Source organism: Trachemys scripta, chromosome 4 (assembly GCF_013100865.1).
Source record: "Trachemys scripta elegans isolate TJP31775 chromosome 4, CAS_Tse_1.0, whole genome shotgun sequence".
Lineage (NCBI taxonomy): Eukaryota > Metazoa > Chordata > Testudines > Emydidae > Trachemys > Trachemys scripta.
Genome location: NC_048301.1, coordinates 102,260,909 through 102,271,389, shown reverse-complemented (window position 1 = coordinate 102,271,389; position 10,481 = coordinate 102,260,909). Strand labels below are relative to the sequence as shown.

The 10,481-nt window shown below is 42.2% G+C and overlaps 1 protein-coding gene across 3 annotated transcripts in view; it reads right to left on the bottom strand.

Moving 5' to 3' along the window:
* Positions 1–2,353: 2,353 nt before the first annotated feature.
* LOC117877249 overlaps positions 2,354–10,481 on the bottom strand; it is a 30,360-nt gene continuing 22,232 nt past the window's right edge. For 2 of the 3 annotated variants that reach the window (XM_034770180.1, XM_034770179.1), the window contains exons 9-11: positions 8,363–8,677; positions 6,860–6,919; positions 2,354–3,188 (exon numbers count right to left, since the gene is read on the bottom strand). In XM_034770180.1, coding sequence (XP_034626071.1) covers positions 2,875–3,188; positions 6,860–6,919; positions 8,363–8,677 — 689 coding nt within the window. In that variant the 3' untranslated portion in view covers positions 2,354–2,874. Of the gene's footprint in view, positions 3,189–5,906; positions 6,137–6,859; positions 6,920–8,362; positions 8,678–10,481 lie in introns of all 3 variants that reach the window. The other variant, XR_004645663.1, reaches the window with a different exon arrangement.

The following is a 10,481-nucleotide window of genomic DNA, read 5'->3' as shown; positions in this document are numbered from 1 at the left end:
ACTAGAGCCTGAACTTAACTAATAGGCCATTATTAAGTCATAAGAGCAAAAGCTCACCCAAAATCCTTCCAGTGTATTACAGACGCCTGGTGGGATCTTTCATTCATCAAGCAAGCCCGCTGTCAGCTTCCATCCTCGGCGAAAGATACCAGGGTGTGCCTTTGCAACCCCAGATATATCAAAAGAGCCCTTTGATCTTTATTCCTAAACCAGACACCATCTGGTTGTATGCTCCTTCCTGTAGATTTTATGATCCTTTGTTAGTTTCTTAATCTTGATTATCTGGTTGCTTAGTATGCAAATGGGCATCCATTGTGAAGTATACAATATTCAATTTGCATACAACCAGACAGATAGATAAGTGTCTCCTGCCTGTCTGAAGGAAACATGTTTGTCACCTCATGGTGACCTGCTTTAACTCACAGACCTTAAGAACATAATTTCCAGTATAAGAACATAACTCCTTATAATATTATCTTTACATACATTTTGAAATGGTTATGATGAGCTGGGGGTTTGTGGCTCTTAGCAGAGATCTCACATGCCACCCTTTATGAATTATTATGCATATAACTGACCCAGGAGATCCCTATAAGGCTCTATGCACTATCTATGCCTTCTGCCAGGTGGCATCAAGAGGTTCCTGTGTCACAAGCTGGCCCTTTCAATCTGGGAGCAAGAGCCAGCTCCATCCCAACAGAGCAATTTTGTCCTTAACAGTTACCAGCTGCAATTCCTCCTCACTCTTTCAGCTAGTGGGTACCTAGCTCTTTTTATGTTCTTCCTCTTAATCGGGCATGGAAACCAGTAACTGGGGAGACAGAGTGAGTGGGAAAATAGATCCAAAGGCATAGAGATTGACAATAGAGAGGAGATAATGGATGTCTGGTGATGAAAAGAGTAGGGGCAAGGTTAGCAAATTTCTCAGGTGGGATGTAGATCGATAAGGGCTCAGGGAGAGGTCAGTGGTTTGTGACTTGCCCAGCAAAAGTGACAGTTGATTTTGCTAGAGAATGTCAAAAAAACAAAACCCTGATTGGTAACATATCCGAAGAAGTGGGCTGTAGTCCACAAAAGTTTATGCTCTAATAAATTTGTTAGTCTCTAAGGTGCCACAAGTACTCCTCGTTCTTTTTGCGGATACAGACTAACACGGCTGCTACTCTGAAACTTTGTAGGATGAACATCAATAATTGCATTAATAGTGGATAATTGAGCATAAAATAATTGTCTGCAGAATTCACCATAGGTAACTAGAAATCATAAGGAACAGGCAAAATCTTATCTGGAATTTACCTATGACTGTACAGGTAAACTGAGGCCCTGTCTACATGCAAACATTCCTCTGTTAGAACTGTCCTGGTATTGGCAAGAACTGCTGTGTGTCCACACAGAAGTTATCTTCCCTTGAGGGTTCTATGGATATTGATAGATTGAAATTACTCCGATACCCATCCTGAGTAATTCAGCACTGGAGTAAAGGTTATATTTTACTTCAATGATGCATGTTACGCTAAACTTTCATATTTAGACAAGCTCAAGTGCTCTTAAGATTCTCTCGTGATTTTTGGTCTGTTCCATTTTATGGGATCATTGGGGTGGAAAAATATATTTTTTATCTAAATTATTTCCTATTTTAGTGTATTTCTGCTTAGCATACATGGTGCTTGAAAGGTAGAGTGACTCTTTAACAGTATATGCAAGCTAAAACTATTCAACTTCACTTTATAGCCCTGGAACCTGGGGCTAAAACATTTCAGTAGCCCCTTTGCAATCCAAAATATTCTGGTGGCATCATGAGCATTTGTGAGGAATCACCCTGCAAGGACTTTTTTCCACCATTTGATACGGTGTGTTATTTTGCAGACTTTAAAGCACCATCATTGTGTTCCATATTACAATATAGCACCATAAATATGTGTGGTATAAAAGCAGATGCAGGAACAAAGAGTGTATAACATCCATCTGACTTAGTTTTTCTTTAGAATACTAGCAGCGAAGACTGTACTTCAGGTAGTCTTCTGAAAGGTTTCATAATCTAAGAACAATAATAGGCTGATTTTCAAAGGGCTAAACCCTCACAGTGCCCACTGAAGCTGTTCGTGATTTTGAATATACAAAATCTTTAAAAAGACTGATTTCCAATCTTGCTCACCTGTTAAATTCAGGACAGAAATCAATGAAAGCAGTGTGTGCTCAGCACCATTAAAAATCAAGTCACAAACACATTACTAGAGTTCCTTAATTTCTTCAAATATAGTATCAATGCCTATCTCTATTTTAAGACAATATAAAGGAATGTTTTCAAGAATTTGTGGAAGTTTACACATATCTTTCTGAGTCATTTACATCATACAGTGAAAATATCTTTATGTAGGAATGTACATACAAGTAGTTGCCCTTTAGTTTTAGCCAAGAGATTTTCTTCAAATTCACTCCCAGACTATGTTTCCCTATTGCTATAATAAAACCTTCCAAGATACTAATAAAGTTTAAAAAAAAATTCATATTTTTTTCCAAGTCTTGGTGAATATGCATTTTAATTAAGGATTCACTCTGTTGGTGTTAAAACCATTTTCCTTCGTTCTTTTATCATAGGATCATTACAGTCTCTGGCCAAGAAATTGAAGTAAAAAATACTCGAGATGGGGAAAAAGTGGTCTAGATAACTTCAATCCTGCGGAAGAACTTGGGTCCTGAACAGTCCATATTTTCTCAAACCCTGGTTCTCCCGAGTAGTGTATTTGTATACGCTGATAAAGTTTTAATTCCTGAAAGAGGTTTTTTTTAAAAAATGAGGTAACTGTTCACTGAACCCTTGAAGCACTGAAATAGAGTTGCTGTTTGATGGCCACATTCTTCACTGAAGGGAGATTATGCAAGTTTTAAAATGTATGAATCCTCAAAAGATTCCTCATCGTTAGAAACCTCACATCTGATCTTGCATTCTTTGTCCTGTTCTTCAGGTTTAAAAGTTACAGAAGTAATAAAACCAGACTCATTCTCACAGTCTGTGTTCTCTATTCTGTCTTCAATGGGGTATTTTCCCTTAAACCAGGAAACATAGGCACTCTCTGTAGTCCATCCATGTACAAAACAGCGAAGTGTCACATCCTCCCCAGCCTTTGGGTTGCTAGTAATGCATTCTATCTTCAGGGTGTTAATCTCTTGACTGATGGGTCTAGGGCCTAAAGATAGATACAATTGTCAGAAAAAGAAGATTACAAATAAAGGCCTCAGTACCAGGGCCATTTCATTAATCAGCTGCATTCTGCTGTTAGTTATATATTTTCCATTTACATGTCACTGATATGTTTTATGGTTACACTGATGTGATGGAGTGTGGACCCCACAGGGACCCTGAATGGGTTAATGTGGGCCTGAGAGGCGTTAACTGGCTGCACCCAGAGGAACAGCCAGGCTTAACTGATCATAAAGCTCAGCTGGGCAGGAGCAGGCCAGGTTAGTATAAAAAGAAGCAGTCTGTAGCAGAAAGGGGACTGGCTGGCTGTAGGCTGCAGGGGGGAGGGGCTGGACTGGGCTGGGATTAGGTTAGGTTGGGCGGGGATGGGGCTGTATGCTAGCATCTGGCTGGGCTGGGCTATAGGAGCAGGTTGGGCGTAGGGCTGCAGCTGACCCCTAACTGACAGGAGGCTGAATGCTAAAAATGACCAGGGGGAGGGGGGCAAAGGCGCTGACTCCATGGGTGCTCCAGGGCTGTAGCACCCACGAAAAAAAAAATTAGTGGGTGCTTAGCACCCACTGGCAGCCAACTTCCCCCCTTCCCCCAGCACCTCTTGCCTGCCGGTGGCCCTACCGCTCAACTTTTCCCCCCTCCCACCGCAATCAGCTGTTTCGTAGCATGCAGGAGGCTCTGGGAGGAAGGGGGAGGAGCGGGGATGGGGCGCGCTCACGGGAGAGGGTGGAATGAGGCGGGGAAGGGACGGGGGTGGGAAGAGGCAGGGTAGGGACTTGGGAGAAGGGGTGGGGTGGGGTAGAGCCTGGGGCAGACAGGGGACATGAAGAGGCGGGATGGGGGTGGGGGGTTTGATGTATTGATGTAGGTGAAGAAAAGTTTATAGTGCTCGAAGCAATTAAATTCATCTTGCAGATGTGGGGTGGGAAAATGAAAGATTAAAGTCATCTTTGAAATGTCAAAAAAGCCTAATGTAATATGAGTGCAAGAAACATGGCTAATTAGTAAACTTGTGTTCAATCTACCAGCTAGTAGATGCAGCTGGAAAATTATTAAAGAAGATGGAATGGGACGAGATCACTTCCCTACACTTACCTAGTACTAAGGCTGAAAAAATGTCAAAAATATAAGAGGAGTTCCTTGCTGGAATTTTCCAAAAGCTGACTGGGGTTTTTTCAAGAATAAATATGATGCAAATTTATGCAGAAATGGTACAAATGATAACCTAGGAGAATTCAATAACGTAATAAAAGGAATTACAGCAGCAGCTGATCCGGCCATCTATAAAACATCAAATTGCCCCAGACTTAGAAATCTGGATCCCTGGTGGAATAAGGATTGCAAATTAGAATGAACAATAACGACTTAATGAATTATAAATGATGTAAGGTGGTGGCACAAAGAATTTTCAAAAACACAAAAAAAGAAAGCTGGAGAAAATTCTGTGGGGAAACTGAACAAAGAATCAAAGCCTTCAAAAATATATAGGCAAATTCAAATGAATGGACTTCAAAATAAAAGTAAATGTATACCTGGTCTTACTGAAAACAACGAAAGTGAGGTTTCCAACGTAGGAAAGGCAGGCATTTTAGCAAAAAAATTCCCAAAGGACAGTAGCGATATGAATTAAAACAATGAGTTTCATGAAAAAGGAGGTTTATTGAGGATAACTGAACTATTAAATGGCTAGAGAGAATATACTGATGATGTGTTAAACAAAAATTTTAGTGTGCAGGAGCTTATTGCAATCATTAGAAAAAGGAAAAACACAGCTACAGGTAAAGATAATATAAGTAATTAAATGCTTCAACACTTGCCAGAAGGGAGTCTAAAGAGTCTGTTGTGATTATATAATGATGTATGAGAAGAAGGACTGCTGCCAATAGAATGGAAACCACCATTGGCGATATCAATTAGAAAATCAGGTAAGATACATACCAGATCTGATGCTTGTCAGCCTATTGTCCTCACATCATGTGTGGGGAAAATCATGGATAAAATGAAATGTAAGACTAGTGGGATACTTGAAGAAAAATGATGTAACAAAGTGGTTTCAAAAAAGGAGCATGGACAGTTGAACATATAGTGAGATGAGAAACAGAGGCACAAAAAAAGCCTAAGGGCTAAGACCTTTACGATAACTGTCTTCCTGGACATTGAACAAGCATATGACATGCTAGAGAGGGAAGGCCTCCTATATAAACTGGTCAAAACTAGAATAAAAGGGAGAATGTTTTGGAGGATAAGGGACTTCTTAAGTGACAGAACTATACAAGTCAAACTGGGAACAGCTTTATCAAAAACCTACAAGCTTAAAAATGGAACTCCACGAGGGTGTATTATCAGCCCTGCTTTGTTTTCCATTATAATAAATGACCTTCCAGAAAGAGTGCAGACAGGAATAGGTATTTCCCTTTTTGCAGATGACTGTGCTATATGGACTAAGCAAAAATACTTTACGTAGCATGGAAAAGACAAATGAAGCACTCCAGAGAACTTCCAAGTGGGGAAATGATTGGGGATTTAAATTCTCACTTGCAAAAACAAAAGGAATGCTTTTAACCAGGGAGAAAATCTGAGAAAATTGGACTTATTTCTTTATGATGAAAAAATTCAGACAGTTCACAAGTTTATGTGCATAGGAGAAGTGCATGATATATATATTAACTTGGACAGGTCACACAGATAATAAAAAGTAAGATGAACTTACTTAAAAGTGTAGCTGGAAACAAATGGGGTGCAAATAAGACGATACTGATGATGGTGTATAAAGCATCGATAAGACCAGTTTAGAACAGAGCCCAAGCTTTTGGTTCAGCTGCAAAAACAATGCTTGGGCCTGAAGCAATTCCAGGTTTCTAAGTTCTGAGACTGGCATGTGGCACAATGATAACACCAGTGTGTGTGCTGCAACTAGCCACTGGAGAAGCACCTATAAATCTAAGGATGAAACTATCAGATCAAACCTTTTGGGTAAAGGGAATAATGAAAATTGAAGTAAACAACAGATTTATGCGGATTGCTGAGAGCTTAGTAGACAAAATGATCTAGATTGCCACAGACTTCCTCATACTATCAGAGTCAAAAATGGGTAAAGGAGATATATAAAAAAGAAAAATTGAGAGAACTAAAAAAATGTAACCATGGGAAATCAAATTACAGCTGAACAGTTATTTCACCATTTGGAGATTTGGAGCTTGTAGCGGGGTGGTTACCCGCTCCTGCCCCCAAATCCCAGGGTTCTTGTGAATATGCTGGATAACAGGACCATCCGTGTGGAAGCCCTGTGTGTTCACATTCCTTCTCTGGTCTCCGGACTCTTCTCCAATTACCCAACCTGCCATGAACCCCAGAATCTCCCTTGGCCATCCTCAAGCGAGTTCCACAGCTGAAAGGGCTCTGTGAAAAAGTTAGGGTTTTTTTTGAGTTGATTCTTTCTATGCAGGGTTGAACTACCACCATCCTGCCCCAACACACACCCATCCCTGATCCCACACCCATAGGAGAAATGGGAGGAGGATGCCAATCAGACAGCACTGCCACTTTCTCAGATCTCCCACTAGGCTTTCCATCCCCTGTGCCTGAAGGGGACAAGGTGATGGGTTGGACCATTGCTATTAGAAGGAGGATTTACAATTATTCTCAGTTTGATATAAAACTCACTCAATGTGTAGTTCTGATTTACACACTCTGACTGGATATCTCCAGTGCTGGTAGAAAAATCTGTGAAGTAGGAAGAAATACCATGTTATCTATAACAAACATACATTTATCATCCGTGTAGTTAACATATCAGTAGGAAAACACACAATTATACACATTGCGAAATTTTGTACGGTTCCATGGCATCCTTATAAATATGTTCTCATCCCGTTATTTAATGTATCTGTTTTCACATTCACTGTCAGAGGACCTGATCCAAACTCCTCTGAACTCAACAGAAGTCTTTTCACTTACTCATTTCACTTATTTTCTCTGATCATTAAAACAAGCCAAGTTTTGACCATGAGTATCTTGAGAGGTTCTATCTCCATTTTAATGATTTTAATGATCATCTAAAGGCCATTTGCTCTATAATGCTAAGGATGTGGATATAGTTAGTTCAGTGGATGATGCTGGGAGGGAAAGCTAAGGTTCAGAACCAAGCCTCCCATGGCAGTGAATTCTATACGGATACTTATATAGAGACTCAAGCTTATTTAGGGTCAGATCCTGACACCTTTACTCACACTGAGTAGTATCTTGGCAGCAGATTTTCAAAGTATTTAGGTGCTTAAAGATGGATAGGCAAGTTTACCTGCCTAAATACTTTTAAAATCTGGCCCTTCCTTCATTAGCCAGTTCCACTGAAATCAACGTGAGTATCTGTGGAGTAAGGTGCTACCCAACCTAAAACTGGCCCCATGATGGGATGCACCTGGCCTTTGTGGCTCCCCACAGGAGGCCACACTGCTCTGCTATACCCTGCCCCAGGAAGCAGTGAAGTGAAACAGAAAGGAGCAGCAAAGGTGAGTGCTGCCTAGAGAGGCTTCATGGAAGCAGCCAATAAGAGCCTAGCAGGCTCAGATAAAAGGACCTGCAGAGCCTTAAAAGGTTAGTTCCTAGCTGGGACTAGAGGTCAAGGGTGCTGTGCTCTTGAGGGAGAACCAGAGTTTGTTTCTTGCTGCATTTGCTTGAACTGGGTTTGCAGGGAGAGAGAGAGAATCTAAAATCCTTAGCTCTGAGGGAATAGTGACACTAGAAGAGGCCCAAGAAAGAAACAGCAACAAACTAAAATCAAGCAACGTGTACTGCTGTTTATAATGTCCGTAGGGTTGAACCCTGGAGTGGTGGGTAGGCCTGGGTTTCCCCTATCGCCACAATGGCATGAACCCCAAGAAGGGGACAGGGCTTATGTGAGAGCGAAAACAAAGGGCTCAGAGCTAGGGCTGAACATCCTAGTAGGGGCAACAGGACTGTTCATTTATTGAACTCTTTACTACCCTGGAAGTGATTCATTTGGACTCTGACTCAGCCAGAGGGCACAGGTCATGGAAGATCCATCAAAGTCAGCTTGCAGGAGGCACAAGGTGAGAAAAGGACCACAGTACCACACTCAGCTGCTAACAGGCACTCAAGAGGTGAGTGCCTCCCATCACAGGCCCTTATTTAAAAAATCCAACTTACCATCAAGTTTCAATGTAAACCTTTTCTCTGTGCAGGAGTTTGTTGCTGGATGAATAACCTCACATCTGAACATTTTTCCATTATCAGATGCATTAGTAGTAAATTGTGTTTTCAATGTAGAGAAACATAAACCATTTTTTCCAATTTGAGTATCTATGTTATGGTTGTCTTTAGGTAACTCTGACCAGTCTTTATACCATGCAACTTTTATATTTTCTGGCGCAAAATCTGATATGGAAACTTCAAGACAGACAGTCTCATTGACCTTCGGTGATGTGGGTGTTGCTCTAATCTTGGAAACGGCAGGAGACTTTGCTAAAAATGAGGGATAATTTTCCATTAGAAACACAGTGCAGTAAAACACTCCTGGACACTATCAATGGGATTTATCAAGAAAAGATAATTGACCAGCAAAATATTCACTTTTTTTTTTTATGGGACAGAGCACCTGGGCTTGATCCTGCACAAGGACATGTACACAGTACTCTGCCATATAAGCACAGGCTAAAAGTGCTAAGCAGAACAGAGAGAGCCAGGGAATCTGATCTTGCATGAATAAGTTCTGCCACCAAATCACTTCTCTCCAGGAGCAGGAATAAGGCCAAAGAGTGGCATGTGCTGCTAAGCACTTCATTAGAATAATGAGGATTGTGATTGAATAAATGCGTCTGGAACACCCATCTGTAGGGCCCTACCAAATTCATGGCCATGAAAAACATGTCACAGACTGTGAAATCTGGTCTTTTGTGTGCTTTTACCCTATACTATACAGATTTCAGGGGGGGACCAGTGTTCCTCAACTTGGAGGTCCTTAGGGGGGTTGTGGTATTCATAGAATATCAGGGTTGGAAGGGACCTCAGGAGGTCATCTAGTCTAACCCCCTGCTCAAAGCAGGACCAATCCCCAATTAAATCATTCAACAGATTTTTGCCCCATATCCTTAAATGGCCCCCTCAAAGATTGAATTTACAACCCTGGGTTTAGCAGGCCACTGCTCAAACCACTGGGCTATCCCTACTCCCCCACCCCCTTACTTCTGCGCTGCCTTCAGAGCTGGGTGGTTGGAGCGTGACAGCTGTTGGCCAGATGCCCAGCTCTGAAGGCAGCGCCCCGCCAGCAGCAGCACAGAAGTAAGGGTGGCAATACCATAGCATGCCATCCTTACTTCTGTGCTGCTGCTGGCACCAGTTCTGCCTTCAGAGCTGGGATCCAAGTCAGCAGCCACCACTTTCCAGCTGCCCAGCTCTGAAGGCAGTGCCACCACCAGCAGCAGACAGAAGTAAGGGTAACAGTGCCACAACCCCCCCTAAAATAACCTTGCAACCCACTTCCCCCCTCCCCCTCCCCACACACACACTCCTTTTTGGGTCAGGACCCTTACAATTGAAACAACATGACATTTCAGATATAAATAGCTGAAATCCTGAAATTTACTAATTTTTAAAATCCTATGACCGTGAAATTGACCAAAATGGACCATGAATTGGGTAGGGCCCTACCCATCCGCAATCCATGTCCCACGCCCCTCAGAAAGGGGAGGTCGAGACTCTAAGTGTACGTCTATCTTACAGTTAGAGACACGCAGCTGACCCAGGCTCATGGGGCTCAGGCGGTGGGACTGTAAAAGTGCAATGTAGATCTTCAGACTTGAGCTGGATCCTGGGCTCCGGGACCCTCCTTTCTCACAGGGTCCCAGAGTCCAGGCTTCAGCCCAAGTCCAAACGTCTACATCGCAGCTTTACAGCCCAAGCCCCGAGAGCCTGAGTTAGCTGACACAGACCAGCTGCAGGTGTCTAACTGCAAAGTGACTATGCCCATTTACAGACAAGATACACATTAGGAGAGACTTGAAAGAAAGGGGTGTCTCTTTATTTGTAACACATTTTCTAGGGGGAGGAATCCCAGATCCTTCTGAAACTTGGAATTTTAAATGGCTAGCAAAAGACAGACAAACCTTTAACCTCAGCCTGGGCTAATCCTAATTTCTGCCAACGTGAAGCAATGCACAAGGTCCCAGAGGCAAAAAGTCCCTCAGGGTGGGGTGGTCTGTAGAGGGAGTTCTATGGACTACTGCTACACTAAAAGTAGCCAGCAATGGGGTATAGTCAAGGGGGCACA